Source organism: Megalops cyprinoides, chromosome 13 (genome assembly GCF_013368585.1).
Source record: "Megalops cyprinoides isolate fMegCyp1 chromosome 13, fMegCyp1.pri, whole genome shotgun sequence".
Classification (NCBI taxonomy): Eukaryota; Metazoa; Chordata; class Actinopteri; order Elopiformes; family Megalopidae; genus Megalops; species Megalops cyprinoides.
This window is the reverse complement of record NC_050595.1, coordinates 21,807,454-21,829,804: the sequence shown is the minus strand read 5'-3', so window position 1 is coordinate 21,829,804 and position 22,351 is coordinate 21,807,454. Positions and strand designations below refer to the sequence as shown.

General features: G+C 41.9%; 1 protein-coding gene across 1 annotated transcript in view; it reads right to left on the bottom strand.

Annotated features, from left to right (window-relative positions):
* The window catches only part of LOC118788161 (cytosolic carboxypeptidase 4), a 120,610-nt gene that overhangs the window by 71,474 nt on the left and 26,785 nt on the right, over positions 1 to 22,351 (bottom strand). Inside the window, exons 11-17 of the mRNA XM_036544053.1 lie at positions 18,459 to 18,934; positions 12,870 to 12,953; positions 10,819 to 10,908; positions 10,290 to 10,438; positions 9,601 to 9,688; positions 8,841 to 8,973; positions 8,482 to 8,635 (exon numbers count right to left, since the gene is read on the bottom strand). Of these exons, the coding sequence (XP_036399946.1) occupies positions 8,482 to 8,635; positions 8,841 to 8,973; positions 9,601 to 9,688; positions 10,290 to 10,438; positions 10,819 to 10,908; positions 12,870 to 12,953; positions 18,459 to 18,934 (1,174 nt within the window). The remainder of the gene's footprint in view (positions 1 to 8,481; positions 8,636 to 8,840; positions 8,974 to 9,600; positions 9,689 to 10,289; positions 10,439 to 10,818; positions 10,909 to 12,869; positions 12,954 to 18,458; positions 18,935 to 22,351) is intronic.

Below are 22,351 nucleotides of genomic sequence, written 5' to 3'. Positions count from 1 at the left end.
TGCTATAAAAAGAGCAAAACCCTTTCCATGTACAGTGGTGTATGAATTCCAACAGGTTTATGAGTAAGTCTGTAACTGGCTATATATCAATCCCTGTGATTCAGATATGACAGATGGGGTATATACATGAAGGATATTCTATTGAAAGCGTTCCCTCATGTTATTCTCAACAAGGATACAAGTGAACTTGTTGCACAGCTTAAAATGCCATCATTCACATATGGGGTACCAAACGATATTGCACACCATTCAAAAACAACTGTCACATTCATGATAATAAGGATTCACAACTCCTATATACCAAAACATGTTACGTTGTATTGATTCTTCAAGACTATTCTGGTCAAATAATGCCAAGTGCAGTGAGTAGTACTATAATGTGAGCAAATAAATATATAAAACCTGGGTAATTAATATATCTGTGCCGGTTCATTTAGTTTCCCACTGCAAGCACAATGAAAAGCTCAAGGAAAACAGCCCGCTTGGACACAGCAAAGCATTGCTCCCTTCGCCAAATAAAAACTCTTTAGTGTTTATTCATTTATTTACTTACAAAGGTGTGCACCATTATTTTTACATCCCACGTTACTCTGCACAATTGTCTTTGGCACTACGTGATTCACGGCTTCACGCTTCCTGCTACCTAATGAGGCTTAGGCCCCGCGTGCGTGTGGAGTGGAAGTGCGGAGGAATGTGGGCGTGTTTTGAGAACATTACGCAAATGAGGTCAGTCGCGGCGCGCGCTGCGATCCCAGACAGCCCAGACGTCCCACACCTGCAGCGAGGAGAACGAAGCGTGCCGCCCACGCCGTGCGTGCGTACGCCACCGTGGTTGGGGCGGGGGGGAGGGAATGGGGGGGCGCAGAGGCGCGAATTCTGCCGCAGCTCAGGTGTTAAGAGGAAAGCAATTTCAGGCTTTTTTTTGCATCATTTGTTTTGCTTTGTTTTGTGTTGTTTTACATCTCTCCTCATTTCTTTAGCGCCTGCTGATTTCAGGCTATCTGAGAAAACTCACCCCCTGCTGCCAAACCCAAAACATCCCAAAAGCACTGATTTGTGCACGGGAACCCTTTAATTACAATGTCTGCGTGTACCCTGTGTGCATGCATGTATGTGCTTGCATGCGCACTTGTACGTCTTTTTGTGTATATAGGTGTTAAATACCAAAACCTACCTGCCAATCTTTTCTAGTTGTGGTAGCAATAATGATAGTACTTTCAGAGTAACTCAGCATGACTCGGTATTGTGCATCCCTGCTCTTAAAATTAACCCCAGCTGACTGTGGTGCATCTGCATTATTTTTTTTCTTTAGTTCTTTTTATTCATGATGCAGTGTCCTTATCAAATGTAAAGACTCTGGGTTCATTTAGATGCATTAGAAAAAAACTTAGGCGGGTGGAATTCCCTACACCATATTAAACATCAGTGCTGTGGGATTTTAATCAATTTTGTAAAAATCGCTAACACACATATGGAGGAAGTCATAAGAAGAACCATGATTCCTCTACCAGCATCTGACACCCCATCCCCCCCCCCCCCCACTACTCCACATTGCCACCTGGGAATTCACTGCATAGCAGTGGCTGTGTACAGTGGAGAGTGTGTTTTGGAAATGCAGTGGTAATGAGCTGACACTGTATCATGTGCTCCTCTTGGGAGGGCTCTCCCTGCTATTAATGATCTTGTTGAGGAATTGCTCAAACATGCCACTCACACACATCTTGGACATGTGTATTTATTATGTTACACAGGATTAAGTGGGGCTGGAAGCTCCTCTAGGGCCTTTCACTGTGAATCACTTTGATTTAGCACCACTCAATAGTGCCTTCTGATCATTCTCCGATCAGCAGAATCTAATGGGTCTTTAATTAAATAAAATACCACAAAGGCTGACAGAATAACATTATGTTACAGAGATGTTTAGCTACTGTACATGGTAGGCAAGGATTTAAATTTAAAAATGTTTGGAAAAGCAAAAGTAGACGAAAATAAATGAATACCAATCTGATCCCATTCTAGTCTGCACTCTATTTCTTGAATGCTACTATCAGCAAATCCTACCACAGTATCTGCTCTCTGCAAAATAACTGAAAAGTTCTACGAAGTACATCAGGGGCTAGTCTGTTTGTATCTGCTTTGATCCTTTAACACATAAACACATACAGGATAGGGTGGCTATGGTTCAAAGGCAAACGTCTGTAAGTGCAAAAAGAAGTTCTTTAATGCGCTGCCATGTTTTCATTTTTCTCACAAGTATTTTTATTCTGATCTCTTATTTGCTCATCTCAACAAATTACACTGAGGTCCACACTGCCCCTACCCTCCAGTTATAGTCCAATTAGTTAATGCTGGGATGGCATCGTTTAACATAAAGTGTTCATAAAAGGCTGGTGTTAAACCTTTAAAAATTACTGCAGCATTTACACTGATTTGAGGCCAAGAGCTTAAAAAGAGGGAGAACACACTCTTCCCTGAGATATTGCCTTCTCGCAAAGATTGGCCTGAAATGAAAAAAGGATGAAAAAAGAGCAGACCTCAGAGGACTCAGAGCTGCTGAAACAAGATTAGAAACACACTTACAGTAGTCTGTGACCAGCTTGGCTGCCACGTCATATTATTTCTATTTGCGTAATGCATCCGGCCTTTCTCCGTTTCTGTAGCCACACCTGAGGCAACCTTGAAACAGGAGAGCGTCATCCCAAATTGGGCCTCCTGGGAGCGACCTTCCTCAACGAGCTAATAAAATGCAGTGGTGCTCGCGACAAGCAGGGCACATCACAGAGTGACTCCCAAAACTATACTTGTGATGAGAATAAAACTGGGCTGATTTTGCGCAGATCCCCTGTCCCGGAATGCCCCGCCATGGCTGCAGTACTTCCAGAAACCCTGTCACCCTTAATCAGTTATTCCATCCCTGTGTCAGAGCTCCAACAAGCAAGCCGTTCAAGGGTGTCATGTGCTGGGCAAAAATTAGGCGCTATGTCAGTGATCTGCATACCGTGTTGGGTATGAACGGGCTGGAACAATGGGTGCAGAGAACAGGCGGAGCCCATGTGGATGACATTAAGATCAGTGGTTCTGTGACTGGGTGCAGAGTGCCCTCAATCAGGATCATAGCTCCAGCTAGGACATTTCGGGCATAGCATCTAAACCTGCTTTGTCGGCGGTGGCCACAGAGGGCAGCATTGAGCCAAAGAAAGTAAAACCTCACTGCAGTCCACATTGAAGGTGTTTGAAAGGAACACGGAGCACCAATACAATGAAACACTGTCTAGCCTCAGAACGTGTAGAAGTTTGAGGGTATAGCTGATGATCAAGTGTCAGCTAATGGAACAAAAAGGGAGTCGTGTGAGCTGCCACGCTGCTTAGCACAAAGGTAGCCCTTGGCAATCAAAAAGCAATCTCTCTCTCCTCAGTAAACCCTTCCTGTATATGCAAATAAGGAGTAATTAGTACAAATCAGAGATGTCCATTTCTAATTATAAGATGAATTTGCCCTGCAAAGCTTATGAAAATTCAGCTTTAATTTTCAATTTATTAATTAAAAACGTTCCACCGCAATTACGTTGGGCTCATTTCTCGGTTTGCTAATTATCGAGCATAATCCCATTTAGTATGACAGTTTAGCTAAAGCAATCAGAAGACAAACATTCCGCAAGATTTATTTTTTCCCCTGAAGGGCCTAGTAATCATGGTAACGTGCATCTACCTGCCAGCATCACCTGCGTGTTTGTGGTTGTGGAAAACACGCTGACTCTGTGTACATAAATGTAGACACATACCGTACAAATAGAGGTGAATACACAGCATGGAAAGTGCAGCTGAGGTCTGCAGAACCATTCAGAATTTCAACATTTTCATAACAAAATCTAGTTACTTACATAAGGGCCAGACGAATGTTGATGCTGGAATACAACTGTGGGCAGAAATAACCACTTTAAAATAAGAAAGATAGAATATACAAGGAACTCAAAAAAAGAGAATACTAAATGCAAGTCCCCTTTACGTATCTGGGGAATGGGTGCAAGGCAAAAAGATTATTCCCTGACCTCTCTGCTGACTTTGAGCAGCCATGAACTGGAAAGCAAATTTCATCACACGATCTCAGAGCTATTATTTCTCACAAATGTACCTGAGGATGGCTGCCTCATCAATGGGGTATAACAGTCCAAGTTTGTGAGTGTAGAAGAGCAAATGATTCACTCACATCACAGGGGAAGGAGACAGTAAAGTAGAAAAGGCATAATACAGTGAGCAATGGATATTAGCAAATTCATTCTCAGAAAGTATTTTCAGTTGCTTCTGTATGCTGCAACAATGTCACAAAAACTTAAGGGACCACTGTCAGTTCCCAGTAGTCTCTTAAATCCCATTTTTAATCATAACTGATTTTCTCTGACAGACCTCTGCTGATCCAAAGTTATTTAATTGCTGTTGGTTTTTGCTGTTGGCATTTTGTTAGTTTTGACTGAGAGATCTTCATAAAATTATACATAAACATAAATATAAACATAAACTGTCCATGTTTAAACCAGAAGCCCATCTCAAATAATTAAAACAGAAAAAAAAATCCAATAATATTGTCTAATGTCTGTCATATGATGGCTCCTGCTTAAGTATGCCAAGTGTTGGTTAAACAGGATTATAACAAAACTGCTTCACAGAGGGCTCCAATTACACCTAAAATAAGTGTCTATACATTTTTCCTCCCCTAGGAGGTGTAACATAGGCTGGTTTTGGAGCAGAAATCACTGAGAAAAAACTGTACATGTTGTGCTTATTATCTCTTTGTCATAATTATTCTGAGAAGGAGCGACACTGCAAACATTGTTAGCAAGTTTCCAGTTCCATTAAGATTTCCGGTCTTTTTAGTAAACAGAAAACAGCAGTGACAGATAAGCACATTATCAACAGTTTTGTTTGTGCAACAATTTAGCCTTCTTGTTAGCTTTGAGATAATGTCACATTTCCACCATTGATAACTTTTCAGGCACATGCTAATAGTCATTTAGCAGAAAATTGTGTTTGTTAGTGAAATATTGTATGTGGGTTATTTGTGAAATTTAAATACAATCAACTACTAGTGACTGACAAGGCAGACAGGTAGAAATTTACAAGTAACCTTATAAGTGACCCTTTAAGGAAGGGGCCCTGTTGCAATTGGTTAATTTATTAATACACAACAGTACACTGACACATAGAGACACACCCCTCAGGCCAAAAGCACCATTGTTCAAAACACTAAAACACAGCAAACTCATTGATGCTGGTGCTATACAGAACTCAGGTAGCATTGATGAAGTACAACCTGTTCTTAGAAAGTATACTACTTGTAATGTTGAATCGAAATTGAACATACAGCTGATGTTTTTGCTATTTTTTCCTATTCAGCTGCTCTCTTCTCATTATCAAAAAAGCTAAATTAATAACAAGTATGCCAATTTTTTTTCCTATGGCACTTATATGGCAATATAAGTAAAGAGCCCAGAGAGTGAATTCCATAATACCTCAATGGATATTTAAAGAGACCTTTATACAACATCTTAAATAATATCACCATCTTTTCTTCCCACCTGCTTTAAGAATGGTTTAAATTTCAGCTTGTGAATACCTAATGGAGGTCTATTTGCTTGACTGGAAATCGCATATCAAACACAACCGCTTCAGATTAAAGTTTTAATGCTCTAAACCAACATCAAAGTGCAAATAAACCAGATTCTAATTAAACCCTTTTATTTATTTACTTAACTGAGCTGTCACTGCGCTGTTTGTTTCGTCAACAAGATATTTCACTGACAGGGCTTAAATGCAGCCAGTCAGCAGCGAGGAGCGCGCGACATGCAATACAGAAACATCAGCCCTCTCACAATGCCGCGCCTCTCACGTAAGACGCAAATAAACTGCTTAATTATCAAAAGCTCCTGACAATTATTCATGACCTATACCGCATTGTTAATCAATTATCAGCTTTCAAGATAGGCTTCATTTATTTATTACTGCTGTGGCAGACAGTCGAACAACATTGATTTAATTAGTTCCCTTAATTAAATCATGTCGCCCAAAAAAGAAAAAAAAACAGCAGTGAAAGATGTGTGTATGATCTTTTGTTATTAAGCGAGTGAGAAGAGGATGAAATGTGATTACAGAATTTGGGGGGGGCTAGGGGGTTTATAGGGCTGGTTCGATGCTGGAGTTAATTGGTGTTAAAGTCCTCAGAAATGAGCCATTTTTGTGGAAGGGTCCGGGATTTATTTACAGTGCGGGCTTCCATGGTGCACTGCACGTTTTGTGCTGACAAGGACAGATCCTCAAAATGAAAGGGGAAAGCATCTGACCTTGCTGTTAATAACCCTAATAGGAGTAATTACTTAGCGGTGCAGATGTACCAGAAGGCAGTGTATCAGCCAGCCGGGAGCCGCGTGTCGGGAAAGTGGCAGCATGACAGACAGTTCAAAGTTGTTACGCAAGTTCAAATTTGTGAAGCAGGGAGGCTGCTATATTGTGCATACAGTACGTAGAAGTTATAATGGTAGGTATGTAACTTAGGCTAGCCCTCATCTCCATCACTGTCTTCTATACGGTAAATTATTGGTCAGTTTAAAAAAAAAACATGGGTTCTTGGGGCTAAGTTGGAAATAGTGCTTTCTGATAGCTGTCTTATTACTGCCCAGATTTGGGTTTGAGACCAAGCTCATTCTCCAACAATAACCACAAGTTTTCTGCAGTAGAACACATCTTGGCTTCATTTCACCAGAAGAGGGTGGGTTACAGCCAGTCTCCTCAATGCAGTCTTGGTGCCATAAGACTCATCAGAAATCTTGCTCTGATGTCATGACTAAGTGCCTATCCTTCCTTTGTTATTTGCTCTCCTGGTACACTGTGGGACTTGCAGTGTGAAAAGCAGTTGTGGCTTGCAATTCAACAGTATTGGATGATTACATTTGTCTGACATTGGCCTCTTATGTGGGTGCAGAAGATGTACTTGAAGCTTCACCACTGGCAACTGGCAATTCTTATGTTAGGGTTATAAATAGGGGAGAAGACAAAAGTAAATAAATAGGTCATGTGGATTCTCATCAAAACATGCTGCCCTTTACCATACCAATAGATGCAGCAAACTACTGGTAAATTAATATATCAATGCAACATTAGCAGTCCAGCTGCTGCTAGAAATACTAATGATGAAATATGTGACGATTCAGGCATGATACTGTAAATATTTTTTAAATCCTGCCGTGCTGAAGTTTTTTGAACAATAACAATCCTTTCTTGATTTGATGAAAAACAAAGGTCAACGAGCAAAATTAGGCACCTATTTTGCATTTTGTTGATTAGCACCATGCACATATTTAGCTATAAAATGAAACATTTAGAAATCTAACTCGCTAATTCCAAGTCTAAAAAAAGAAGACCTTTTGAGACTTGGCACTTTACGAGAAAAAAATCTAAAGATGGCAATACTTTACATGAAGGCTGCAAATTTCCTGAGCGTCACAGAAGAGAGAAGATGCACAAAAGCAGCACCTGATTTCATACACTGCTAATGCAATTCCATTAGGTGTTGAAAGGTGGCAAAGAAAGCGCCTGAAGAGGAAAGCTTTAACACGTGATGCCCGTACATGCTCTTACATCTTGGACTAAGTGGAGCTTTTACAGTCCATGATCATCGCCATGGCACAGAAACGGGGGCTGCTTTCTCCTTCCTTACAAGAATCCGCTTTAGACGTAAATATGGCAGTTTTATTTATGATAATACATTCCCGTGCTCGACTGTACACCATATGCTCAGCCCGTCTTTGGGGAGCTCGATGCAGCTGTCTGCCCCCCAACTCCAACCCCTCCAAACCCCAATATTAATCAGAGAGAGGATCAGGGCTGGGAGGGCTCCCTGGTGATGTGGCTCAGAGGCGTCCCCACATTGTGTCATCTCACGGGGGGACAGCCAGGTCAGCCTGTTCCCACCCACCTCCTCCTTCAGACCCCACTCATCTGTCACTCAGGAGCTCACGCAAAACCAGGTTCCCGTGGGCCGAGGCCGAGAAATCGGCCGCGTCTCTGCACTGGCCTTCCGCCCATCCCCCTCCCCTCACCTTCCAATCACCGCGCCACCTATTAGCGGTAACAGCCACAGCGGCCAAGGCGGCGGGAAACCTGCAAGGACCCCCTCGACCACACAGATTCTCTTTTCACATTGGGGCCAGAGATAAGGCTGAAGTAGATCTGAGTCACTTGCATCCAGTAAGGAGAAATGCACTAGCAGTTTTTCTCTACAAAGGCATGTACCAGGTTGTGAGCCAGCCTGGGGCTGCGTTGCCTGCATTGCCTGTGTACAGCCGTATTCTGACAGGTGGTGCTCATGTAACAGGTCTCTTAGCGGATTCTGTGCCTCTTTGAGCTGTTGCCAAAGCACACGCCTCCCCAGTGAGGGGAGGCTGAGAGAGCGCAGGGCCAGGGGCAGGCGGGGCGCTGCGTGTCACTCACGGAGCTGGTAAAGGTGACTCCAGCTGCGGGACGGGGGGCAGGCGGTGATGGTCACCAGGGGACAGGGGTTCCCCCCCAGGGTGCTGCACAGGCTCTGCTGCCGGAAGAAGATTTTGCGGGGGTCGACCGACCGCTCCAGAACCCGCAGGTGTGTCTGGAACACAGAGTGACCGCAGGCCCGTCAGCCAGTATGCCGTTTTACTGAAAAAAACAGGACTGCACTGTGACCACAGCAAAGGTCGCTTTGCTTAAATTGGCCATTCACAAAGAACAGAGAGGCAGTGCTCAGCTCAGGCAAGGGGTTGGTGAGGAAGCACAGAAATCCTAGAAAAGGGATGCGAGAGGGAGTGAGAAGCTACCTGGAGGGCGGAGTAGGTGTAGGGGTAATGGTAAGCCAGGTAGCAGACGTCGTCACTGTGTCGAAAAGTCACAGTAAAGGTCAACGTGTAGTATGACGGCCCCTTCTGGCAACCGCTTGGACAGAAGTGGTTCCTAGGAAGAAAGATACGCAATGACCACTGTTCTAGTCATTAAAAGCTTCAACTTGTTGGAAGGGGACAAATATAATTCAATTAATCAATCAAATTTAATCTGATGTAGCACACCAAGCAAACAAATTGTGGCAAGAGTGCTTCATTGATCTCATTCCACACAGTTCATAAACAATTCATGAGATGTCCTTATAGAGAGTTAGATATTATACAAACAGCATTACACAAATTACAAAATATAATTGTCTTAAGGGGCAAAAAGCATGAAAAAAACAGTGCTGAGGAAAAAGCAGAAAATTTCCCCTGAGCCACCTCACAAAACTTTAAGAGCAAACCCGCTTCATCAGTTCAGGTGGGTAATCTAATTACGTGAGTTTGAAAAGAAACTCAGTTGCGCCAATTAGCAGTAAATACAAAGAGCTGGAGAAAAAGCAAGCGTAGAACCCAATGTTGAACATGGTCTCTGCACCCATCTTTTGAATGCCCATCTCATGTGTTTGTGGAGCAAAGGAGACTGTTCAATAATAATGGTTGAAAGCACTGTGCTGATGTGTGTGTGTGTGTGTGTGTGTGTGCGTGTGTGAGTAAATATAAAATGGCAGTATGTATGATGGCAATAGCTACGCACCTGTAGTAGCAGATCTCGCTTCCCACTCGTACCCAGTGTGCTCGTCCCTGCAGGGCTTCACGTACGGAGTAGAGGACTGGCTGCATCCCTGACACCAAACGAGCCTCCATCAGACACCTGCAGCTTACCTACACACACTTTACAACTCCTTTACTACCCAACATCCACCATCTCGCCATATACATCAATGACAAGAAACAGTAACCTTTAGCGGGACCCATTATAAAAGCACAATCACTGATTAAATTCTTATGGGGTCACTTTACAGCAGGTACATTAAAAGTGCATAAAACAAGTCAACGGCTATTGAGAACGACGGACTATAATGCCAAGGCGCTGTATTTTCTGGGATACAGAGGACAGCTGGTGTCAAGTGTAAGTGCGCTGCATAGAGGCTTGGCAGAGCACCGCACTCCAGAGCCTGGGAAGCTGGAGGCTGAGATTTATCGACCACCATGACATCCTTTAGCACTCTGTGTGGGAGCAATCCTGTCTGTGGCAAAGGAACATACATCACACACGCGACAGTACAGACAGCTTCAGCAGGACCGCCACTGAGAAACACACCCCCTACTGAGACACAGACAGAGACGGCACTCGGAGGTGTCTGCAGGCGTCCAGGCCTCGGGTATCTGACTTGCTATCTCTTCCTGGCTTTAACCTTTGGCCCTGCTTAAAGCCACGCTCACCGTAGTTGAACTGGCTGTTGGCCTTCTCGCAGTTAATGATGTTGAAGCGGTAGGGGACGTTGGCCTGCATGCCGCTGACCTCGAAGTAGAACCACTGGAGGTGCTGGGAGCAGTTCACGTCGGGGTTCAGAATCAGATCGTATTCATGGCTGGGGGGGAGGGCGGGGGGGGAGGGGTGGAGAGGTGACACAGTGCACCCATCTCATTATCTGTCCCTCAATGCACCAAAGCTGCTGGTTGAGCTGCGTGGGTGACTCACAGTAACCTTCTATCATTGCTCACAGACTAGCAGTTAGACTTGTAACACAAAACTTGAACCTGACACCAAACTAACTCAGACTTGGGCATTTCAGCACTACTGCCTTGTATTTGACAATGCGATCTCTCTCTCATATATATATAAATATACATATACCTATGTATACATTATACTTTGTGTCAAAAATAATGGAAGTACCACATCCAATTCCCAGGTGTATCTGTCACGTGACACAGGGAGCCGAAGCAATGTGAGAAGACACATGCGTACCTGCGTACACGGACAGCTTTGCGCAGGTTCCCGCTCTCAAACTTGGAGTAGAAGCGCAGGGAGTCTGGGTGTTCCAGGTGACCCGGAGGGCTATGGGCCACAGAGCAGGGAGCAGGGAGAGCACGAGAGAGACAGAGAGGACAGGATTGCAAGCAGAATGAAATCAGGATGTTCGCCGTACAAATAAGGGCAAGCCTGGTCTCCAGTTCCCTCAGATGCTTTCCTTTATACAAAAGTGAATAAAAAATCTTTTCCTCCCTTGATATGACCTTTTGGGGTAGGCTATTTCTGTATTCCACACACCGTTCTAACAAAGGAGTGAGGCCATTAGTCAGGCTAGATTGTAAGTCAGCTTTCAGTGATTGACAAGAGCAAGGTGGGCAACTGTAAATATGGCACAATAATATGATGTGCTGCTATAATTCTGATTAATTCACGTTATGCACACAAACAGCTTAACAGCGGGATCCTTTGTGACTGATTCTAAGGGGAAAATTTATATGAATACAGAGCATTGCTGTTAATTATGAAGAGAAAAAAATGAAAGTTCTATTTCCCAGAATCCCCAGAAGAGCAGTCTCAAAATGTAAAGCACTTAAGCTCTGCTAGGAATGCTGCTTCAGTTAGCATCGATAAAAGAAAAGAAAATAACCTTGTGTTTTCCCAGGGACTTATGGGAACATACAAACAGCCCCCTTATGGAAGCTTAAAGGAAGTTCTTTGTTAGGAGGAGAAGATTTGACAATGAAATACCAGCTGCTCAAAGGCTCTGTCCAACAAAGCCCCTTCAGAAATCCACAGTGAGATGATGCTAATTGAGATACAAACTACACGCTTGTCTGACTTATCTTGTTTGACATAGTGGTATCAAATAGACTAGTAACCAGAAACCTGAAGGCTGGAATCCTGGTTGTGGAGCGAGTGTAGCATGTTTCAACAATATACTTAATCTAAATTGTTTTAGTAAATATGCACACACAAATTGGTGACACATCATATAGAAATGCTGTTCTTTACCCTAATTAAAGGTATTTGCTAAACAAATAAAATATACACATTGTCCTCCTGCAATAGTATTTCAAGGTTGAATTAAATGTATGAGACAAGCAACTGTTGCCACAAAAGATACAAATCCATAGAAACAAAACAAATGGACGATACAATACAATCCATGGAAACATTTGGAAACAAATAACTCTATGGCAGGAGCATAGGACTTGCTTCCTTCCACACTTAGCTTGAAGCAATCCTCTCATTTTAAGGTTTAATTATTGTTATGGGTACGTGATTCTTGATTCCATGTCAGGTGTTTGAAACACTAATTACCAATCTGTGAATGACCAATTACTGTTTTATCAGAACATATAAGGACATCCATTTTCGCTCAGCAGGAGGGATTGTTGGTGGGGTTGTTCTTGGCAAGAAATGGCAGCAAAGGAAAACTGTTTCTATATTGTCTCCAACAGGCTTTGGAATAGCCAACACTGAATGTCACAACATAAATGCTCCTGATGTGTTCTGATGTAAATATCCCTCTTATTTACAGCAATACTGCTGGGTTAAGCTCTGATGTGAATTACATTTACCCATGATGCACCTGAAACAGGCTACAGCGCCTCTAGAGAAAAACTAGAAACACTCCTCATAAGACATTGGCTTTACATCTTTTCTTTACCTGGCTCTTAAAAGAAAACTGCTGCACTGAGATCTCTAAGCCAGTTAGTAGTGGTGAGGGAATCATTTCTAGATATTTTAGATATATATCCCACTAGCTCACTGGTTGAATACCTTTTAAATGAACTCCATTCTGAAATGTACTGAATTACTTAGGAATAAGGCTGCAGTTAAGAAAAATACAGAATAAAAACCTCTGCATTAATGTTTGAATGCTGTTGGTACTTGGTGATTTGTACATCATAAGTGTCTATTACCTGTCTTCAGATGATAGTTTCTGGATATCTCTTTTGCCCAACACAACAGAACAATATCTGCAGGTAAGAGCACTCATCATTCAAACACTTATCCCCTGACCAATTAACACGTTACCTCACCTGGGATCTTCCAAGTCAAACACAACTTGATCAATAATGTCCTCAGGGCAGAGAAGGCGCTGAATGTCTTCAAACACTTTCTGCCTGAAACACAGAGCAAGGAAGTCTCATTAGGCTCAAAGCTACACTTTGTACAATCCAATATGTACACAGATGTTACCAAGAAAGAAATCCCTGGAAAAAATGCTGTAATGACCGAACGTAAAATGTAAGTTCCATAAATCTGACAGCTCTTTTTCAACTCTTCAGTACTGATATGAATTATCAATTACACTTCCTCTGGGTTTATCGTTGCTCTTTAGAACACTGCTCAGTAGATTCTCATATGGACTATTCACAGTAAAGGATGACTTAAGTAGTCTAGGACCAGGGCTGGGCAGAAATCAAGCAAAGATATTAGTAAGATGCTGAGGTCATAAAGTTTGAGATCCCCTTCTGTATATAATAAATACCAGCCTATTTATTTATGAACAGAGGTTTCCCCATGTATTGCTATTTATATGGATATGTCACTGTATGAAGAAGGAAAACATTGGTGAGTGAAAGAGTTTGCGTAATTTGATTTTAAAGTGCACATTTTGTGTGTCACATGCTTTGACATTACAAAGTCTGTGACTGTGACTCAATTGTTACTGTTATGCATGAATTCCTTTCAAGGTCTACTTTGATTCATACCCAAGTTATTGCTTCCTTGAATATGTGTGCCCTGAGACTCCACCAGTTTCTGGCATGCACAAAGACAGCCTTTGACAATGTTACAATATTATTTTGTACATATGTATGAGAGTTATTGTCACAGGAATGAAAATGATGGAGTCTTATTATCCCTGTTGAAATGGCTATTTGGCATGAATGCGCAGCTCCATTTCAGGTTCTCAGCAGAGAACTCAGCAGCTGCCCAACAGCCCCCCCACTGCCCGAATCACATCGATTGCCTCCCTCCAGTTCCAACATCCCTCCGCTTCTCCAGCGTCAAAGCAAAGAGCACGGCATCAGAGAGAAGCAGTCATCCCTGCCGCTGAATGCCAGATTACCAGCGGAGCCAGAGCCCACCGCTGGGGTCACGCCTCCCATCTCTCCCAGTCGGGACCAGCCAAAGCAAACACAGAGAGACGCGATGCTGAAGGAGGAAGAGTGGGCCGCGCTGTGGCGCTTTGCCCGCGGGGCCCGGGTGTTTGATGAGCCTGCCCTGCCGGGGGTGGTGGGGGGAAGTGGGGGGCAAAGGATGGCAGACTGAACGCGGGGGGTGGAGGCTGGATAAACATCCCTCAGCGAGCGAGTCTCTGAGAGAGCGGGGGGTATGGCGCTCCCCCGCCACCCTTCCCTCTTTCTCCGGGGACCCTGCGGATTTTACCTCCAGACAGTTCCTCGAACTCCCCGCAGCAAAACGGGGGCCTCCGAGGGATTGCAGAGGAATTAGTGACTCCAGGGATGCTATCAGCAAAGGAGCCAGGAGCACAAAACAGCAAGTTTCTCCTTCGTTAGATTAATAATAGAAAACTGAAAGTCATGCAGGTTCAAAACCAAACTAAACTTTTCACAGCTATTGTGTTTTTTTATTCAATTATGTTCAATTCCACAGTACAGCTGAGTGAACGGCTCCCCTGAAGTAAAGACAGAACATTCATTTGACCACTAGATGGTACAAAAGTACTAATAAAGGCAATGCTAAAGTACTCACAGCCTTTGAACAGTGCCCGATCATCTTATGTTTTTTTGGCTTTGTTTTCTTATTTAGATTTTTTTTTACTTGTAGTGAGTGATACAAAAATATTCTTATTTGTTTATATTTTGACAAGTCTACCCAGATTGTGTCAAAGAATAAAATGACTGTCAATGTCATACTTCCACAAACGGACTGTCATCCTTTAAGCCTACCAACTTCTGTGACTTTTCTAAAAAGGAAATGATGCTACACGGCCTTAACACAGTCTTATCTTGCTTTGGAGTGAATGCAATGAACTGTGAAATGACTGAAATAAATGTCAATTTCCCATAATCTTGCATTTGCACCTGTAGAGAAGTTCCTCTGAGAAAGTTTTCAACAAGTAAGTTTCCCTGGTAAAAGAATTTGACACGTAATTAAATAAATGAATAAGCATTAAAACAGTAGGCCAACTTTTGGGCTCTTGTGCTTTGACAAGGTGCATGTATTAACTTCAAAGTCAGCTAGCTAATTATAAGTACAATTTCAAAGTCCCTGTTTTAACATACCTTTGATTATGCAAGTATAAAGACAACAGAAATGGAAGTTAGTTTTCAAGCTCATACTAAATAACTGATATCAACACATAACCGAAGACATACATCACCTTTGCGCTCTTTCATTTGCCAGAAATCTTTGTACATTAAATAGGAAATAAACTGAAACGTACATTGCATTCTGGTTATTGCTTTGGACATTACAACATTATACTGTGTGAACATGTAAGAAATATTAACACAGTAACTATTTTCAGTTTATTTTTAATGTCACCAAATTGTTACTTATCAGCTGAAAGATTTTAGATATGAAGTACATTGTCTAGAAAAAGGAATATGTCAAAGGTGATGCATATCCTGAATATTTATAGCCCCTTGGCTGTTGTAAGGGACAGCCTTCACCTGTTCCCAAAATTGTTTTAAGTGTTTCATTGTTAAATGTAATTATCTTTATTAGAATTTGCAACTTTGTCAATAACTGATCTCATGTCAACCAATTTCATCAAACCTAGTAAATGATTGAATTGTAATTTTGTTGTCAGTGGTTAACAAAATACAGCTACATAAAGGCATATTAAATACAAGCATGTGGCTGGAAAGGGGAGTTCACTTTTAGTATGGCTGTGCCCTCAAGGCTGGTACCTTGTTTGGTTATCTCTAAAATAAATGATTAATTTTGTAAGTTTCCCTCGTTTGTTTATTTTTGTTGGAAGTGCCAGCCAGCTTCTGTACAGCTTTAAAATGACCAAAAATGTATGTATTTAATTGCTATTTAGACTAGCTTGCTACAGTATTTCTGTCCCTGCAAAGCAAAATTTGCTGTGCTAAATGAAGAAGTCATATTTCTTAGTTGTGCTCCTTATCTTGTTATGCTAATTAGTGATCAGTAAAGTACATTTCTGACATAGCAACATCACTGACATTTTTACTTGGGATAGTGACGTGTATGACATTTTAATTAGTTAGCTAAATTACACTAATATAAACAAATGCTATGCTATGCTATCAATTTTTCAATTTAATTACAATTTCTTGAAGTGATTCTACAAGCAACTCTTACAATGTAAATAAATTGATTTGACTATAGAGAAAAGGAAATAGGCTACATTGAATCTGGAAGCTGTGTGGTAGAAAAATATGTGATAGTACAGTAAACAAACAGTTTTGAAATATATGCTTAAAAAGGCTAATCTGATTAAGTTAAAAAAATATTCATGTGTGTCTACAGCTCATCTTTCCATGCATTTTCTTGTATGAGAAATTAGGTTTAGAATGCATTAGATGTGACTCCACATGTCTAAGCTTCTTTCAGGTTTTCACATGAAGTTTCTTATCCACTCAAGGGCCAGAGGACAATCACCTGTTACAGAATGTCAGTTCACAGATAGGTAATTGTGTGCAGAGCTATTTCAGACTACACAAAGGAGCCTTAGACTCTGCTTGCAAAGGTGCTTAATACAATGTGGGCACATCATCACAGAAGCACGGGCCTCTGTCTCTAAGGCACAGCATGGCATGCTCTGGCAGGAAATGTTTGGACACCCAGGAAGGCACTCAATATAATTACTTGGGCTTTTTGTGCTACAGTCAATGACGCCCAATGAATTCAAGAAAGTATTAAATTTGGGGAATATTTACACACTACCACAAAAATAATGAAAAGTATTAACAATAAGAAATAGCAATAAAAACAGTACCAAATACAGTACAATAGTACAACATTTATATGTAAAGATAAAACAGTAAAAAATATAAAGGATAACATATAAAGGACAAAATACTATGATAGTATTTCAAAGACGATAAAAGCTGAAACAGGTAAAATTACTGTAACTACTTCAAAAGAGAACTGGTTTATAAAGATGGGCCTTGAGAGTCATTTTAAATGTTACCAAGGTTTCTGAGTGCCTGATGGGATATGGCAGTGAAATTGCACAGCCACGGGGCAGCAACAGAATAGGCCCAAGGAAAGGAGCCCTGTGGCGGGGGCGAAAGAGCAGAAATTTGTGTCTGATTCTGAACTGGCCTGGCTGCCAGTGGAGTTTGAAAAGCACAGGGATGATTCGGTCATGGCGCACAGTATCAGTGAGGATTCAGGCAGTGGAGTTGTGGATGTTCTGGAGCTTATCCAGAATCCTAGAGGGAGCTCCAAAGAGTGGAGCACTTCAGCACACCAGTCATGGAGTGATGAGGGCATGGATCAGTTTCTTTTGCATCTGGTTGGCAGAGGAATGGTCTGATACCAGAATTGTGCAAGTGGAAGAAGGAAACCTTCTTAACATGTGCTCCAAAAGACAACGTACTGTCAAAAGTAACACCCAAATTTCATACCTGGAAAGGGGCATTAACATTGACAGCATCTATTTCCAGGTTAAACTTGTCTGCTCTTCCTATTGCAGAGCAAGAAACCAATTAAATTACTGTCATTACTGACAGTTAACGACAGCATGCCATAGTGGTCAGATTGAACGCCCCACTTAATTTTCTTTCTTTTTCAAAAGTTACTTTTTGTTCTTGACAGAAGAACTATCTCAAAGTGCCATCGTGTGACTCAAAGGTGACCTAAAAGAGACAGGACGAAAGTGATGCCGGGTGTGTGTGTGTGTGTGTGTGTCTGTGTGTGTGCGCACATCGCTTCCCAGGCTATTGTCCTTCTCTGCCCAAAAGTGACGGTCCGCCACTCTATCTCGGAGTCAATTGTCCCGACTGAACCACAGTCTAATCAATGGCAGATAACATGTGTGACATGATGAATGTCGCTGCCCTGTAGCTTTCCTGAAAACTGGGAGCCGTTTCAGACAGCATAAAAAAAGGAGTGAAGGAAGTATGAGAAAATCAAAAAGGCTATTGGATTTCTCTCCTTGCTGACAGGCCTCATAAGCTCATGCTCAAATGGGTTTTCGGCAAATGGCCGACAGGGGACGAGGTGGGGGTACGCGGGGAGGGGGGACTTCACGGTAAATATCAAAACTAAACCCAAGCCTTTCAGTCACACCGGGTGTGTGGTAAAAATGGAAAGGGGTTGCAATTTCATTGATCTTCCTAATTTCCACTTTTAGACGGAACTAAAAGCTTTCCACATGAACTCCCAGCTACAAGACTCAGCGAGGAGTTCACTGGAACGCATTACTCATTTTGACTGTGCACCGGTCCCTGTGGGCATGGCTTTTTTTGCATTTCTGAATGTAATGTTCATTTCAATTGCTGCTTGCAAACAACATTTGGTTTTAAGTGTCGGTCATGTTATTAATTTACATCATCGCAATCATCAATGATTAATATTAGAGCGTGACATTGACCGCAACATTCACGGAAGGCAAAGGCAAGAAAAAAAAAGAAGAACTGTAAGTGAATTCGGACTGAGCTCATTAGCAAGGAGGCAGATACCTCTGTACATTTGGCTTCCGGGGAGCCATCCGCTCCTGGTTGCATGGTGGCAGGTGGCCCCAGAAGTCTGGGAAGGCCAGGATGGAGTAGCCCGCGATGGACTTTGTGCGGGAGGCAGCGGCCGTGTACTCGCGCGGGTCGTGGTTGGGGATGCAGGCCCCGTGCTTCTCCAGCAATCTGTCCACCATGCTGAGGCTGTCCTGCTTGCCCGTGGCAGTGCCAAGGCAGTGGCTGTGGAAGTCCCCGGCCTTCAGGTGGTTCCCTGCAGGGGCCCCCCTCCCATGAACAGGGGCCTTCTTCGCTTCTCCGCGGGAGGCCTGCTTGTCGGGAGGACTGCTTTGCGAAGAGCTCCCACGTGCCTTCCAGTGGCCCTCGGATATCCGCCCACTGCGTTTCCTCCCATCCGCATTGGAATCCCCATTGAGCAGTACCTCCTCATCCGAACTGTCCTCCACCTCTGAACCTGAGTCCAGATCCTAAATCCCACAAAAGTACTGTTGTCAGTAAGTGAACAAACAGATATCCCACAATCCCATTCTTCCTACCCATAGTGTGCATCTGATATACTCCATGTATATGTGCCGTATATACACAGAAATGTAAATCTCAACCATTTAACGTCATCCTTGGTGCAATTAAGAACATTGCTGAGCGAGCCTCCAGCCGCGACAGACATTTACCTATATGAGCTGGTGCAATAAACACAGTGAGGGCGAAGCAGCGGGTAATTTCATTGCACCTTCCTCAAAGCAAGCCTGATGTTCTCCTAGACACAGTCTCCGCCTTAGACGGTACAACACACGAAAACAAACACCCCTACCAGGAAAACATTCTAGAGATGCAGTAAGGCATGAGCACCCAATTTTCTCTCACTTTGTCACATCAAAAGGTGAGTTTGCCTTTGATATTTAAAACAGATAAGGTCTTCCAATTACAGCAGCCCAAAGACAGAATATTCGAAAAAATTACAAGAGCTAAGGATTCCTCGCAGGTACTAGAAATAAAATATTAATTCTGCTTCCTTGCATAATTGGTACTCGTTTCTGAGAAGCCAGAAGGAGAGGTCAAAGGGTGCACTTTCTAGAATCTTCTGCTCCAGGAAGAAAGCATGTGGATGTCAACAGTCTGCACACAGCCCTAAAAGAGATACTAAGTAAGATGAGAGTTCATTAAAGCAAGTGGTCACCTCAATTTATGCAAATCTTCATGTGCTAAATTCCACATAAACTATACTCTTCCTCCAGGAAATATTTTAGTCTTCATAAATTTAGTGCCAGCAGCCTACGGAGCCCAAATCCCTCACTTATATCTGTGCTTATTATGGGGTTATTGCTGATCATCCCTTATTATTTGAATTTAATATCCGAATTTCCTTTCTGAAAAGCAAACTACAGTGTGTCTTGCCTAACGTCCAACCAGTGAAAGATCAGGGAAGCTATTTTTATTTCAATGCCATAAATGTTAGTATATTCATGCCCTGTTGCCAAGTCAACATGTATGAAATTGTTTCATTTTTTGAAAGCCGAATAATATGAATTGTGCAGTGAATTTCCTGATGTCGTTCATGTTAAGAGCCTTTCTCAAACACCTCTGATTCACAAGATCATTCCTCGCATGTCTGCTTCCTACCTGCACAGGATGTTACCTTTCCATGTATATATATATATATATAGCTTTAATAAATTATATTCACAATTTTATTTAATCATATTCACTAACCACTGATTCACTATGGATACAAACTGATATATAGAAAGTCTAGCATTATAGCCCACATTACCTTTTTCATACCACAATAGCACATTTAATTTCATTATAATTAAACTTCAGACTAAATCAACTGCTGTTGAATGTTTTAATTACTCTGAGAAAAAAAAAATCAAACTTCTCTCTGTGAAACCATCATCATCACGTTATTAATTTAACTTTTTCTTTTCAAGTTTGCAATTTCCCCCTGAATCAACACTATTATCATCCTTATTAATTAAACGGAGGCACCACAGAGGAGGAAACTAAATGTTCTCCTCTTCCGACTCATAATCAAAAGCACTTTCAAAAGAATACCATGGAGGGTAGCACAGTTACCGAGCTCAGGGTCTCTTGCATTAATCGAGGTGTTTCATATGGAGCTGAGTTGAAAGGTATGCCTTGATCAGATCAACAACAGACAGACCTATTCTGCTGCTAGCCAAAAAGGGTTTGGAAATTATGCATGCTTGTCTAATTAACATTATATCATATCAAGCTGTCTCTTAACATGTCCAACTATCTGGTATATACATGATGCTTCCAGATTATTCTGGACATCAGAAGGAAGACAGTCTTACCAGGCATATTTAATAGTTTAAATCTGTTTATGCATATTTTGATTTGGTGAACTAGCCATACATTACTGTTTAATCACATCTGCATTTGACCTTTACATACTTAAAGCATGAGGAAGGTCACAAACTGCAATCCCCTCCCAACAAGCCACCTCAGCTCAAAAGTCACCTCAAGTCAAGTAAGTCTTGCATCAGCAGATATTTTTGGAATACATTATAATTTTACCTTTTCACGTAAAGTCCGTCATTGTTCTGAAAGGCTGGAGTCCCGGATCAGAATCATTTAATTTACTTGCTGTCTCATGGCATCTTGAATTATTGCATAAGGGAAGATGGCCATAAATTAATTGGTGGGGCCAAATTTTTCAACGCCAGCCGTTAATCTTGTAAGGGATATTATTCAAATTAAAAGAGTGGCGCCAGCCGCAATGAGATACAGTGGGGGGAGATTAACAGGAAGCATGTTGACTTTTCATTTATACTTTCATGAGAAAGGGTGCATCACGCTGGGGCGAACCCCGTCAGGTTGGACAGGGTCCCACTACGAGGTTTAACAGAATCCTGTCAGTCTCGTTAGGAAACCACAGACCAACTCGTTTAAAAGCAAAAATTAACCTTATTTCACCTCGCTCAAATAAACCATTTCAATAGGAAACACCCAAACCAAATGATGTAGGATGATTCAGTTTGCGTTTATGGTTTTTAAATGATTTCTTTTGAAATCCCTCGCTCGCATTCTAAAGGAATGGAACATTTGATTACATTGTGGACATCAGTTGCATGTAGAATGACAGGAAAACTTATTCAAACACATGCCATGTGAGAAATCTTCAATGACAGATGAGAAGAGAGAAGGAAGGAGGAAGAAAGTATAGTTAGAAGAGTAAAGCAACACTCTCCCGTAGACAGTGAAAAATGGCTGTCTATTTTCCTGTTTTGAAAGTGGTTTTCATCTGCCACAAACTCATGGTTTTCATTTTCAGCAATGAACCACACTCTGTATTCCAAATACAAATATGCTTAAATCATGGCCACCAACGTACCTGGATTCTTCTTTGGGTTGGAAAATACACTCAAAGAGTCCTATCAGCATGTAAATCTGTGTCTACAGACCACAACATACTTTAGACCATACTCTTATGATGGCATTATGAATCCCTATATGACACAGCTGACAACTGTGTGTGACAAGTCCCTGTCAGAAACAAACAGAAAATCACTTTACACTTACAAAGCAATTATCAGTCCACTTTACTCAGCTGTCTTCAGGCATACAATGTATGGCATATAGTACAGCCATTGCTGTAGTAGCATTTACTAATGTTTTATATTCATTATTAATTACTTATTGCCTGTTATTGCCTCAGTGCCTGTTAAAATTAATTGTTCTCAGGGTCTGACCTAAAGCAGAAACTACAAACCTTTTGCAAGTGACTTATGAATGTTCTTTGAACCTCAATTAACGCTATTTAGCATTAGTGTTGCAGTGCAGTCAGTCATTGGAAAGGAGTGAGTGAAGTCTATTTTCAGACAGGTGTTGAATTAAGTGTATTAATGGATGGTTAATTA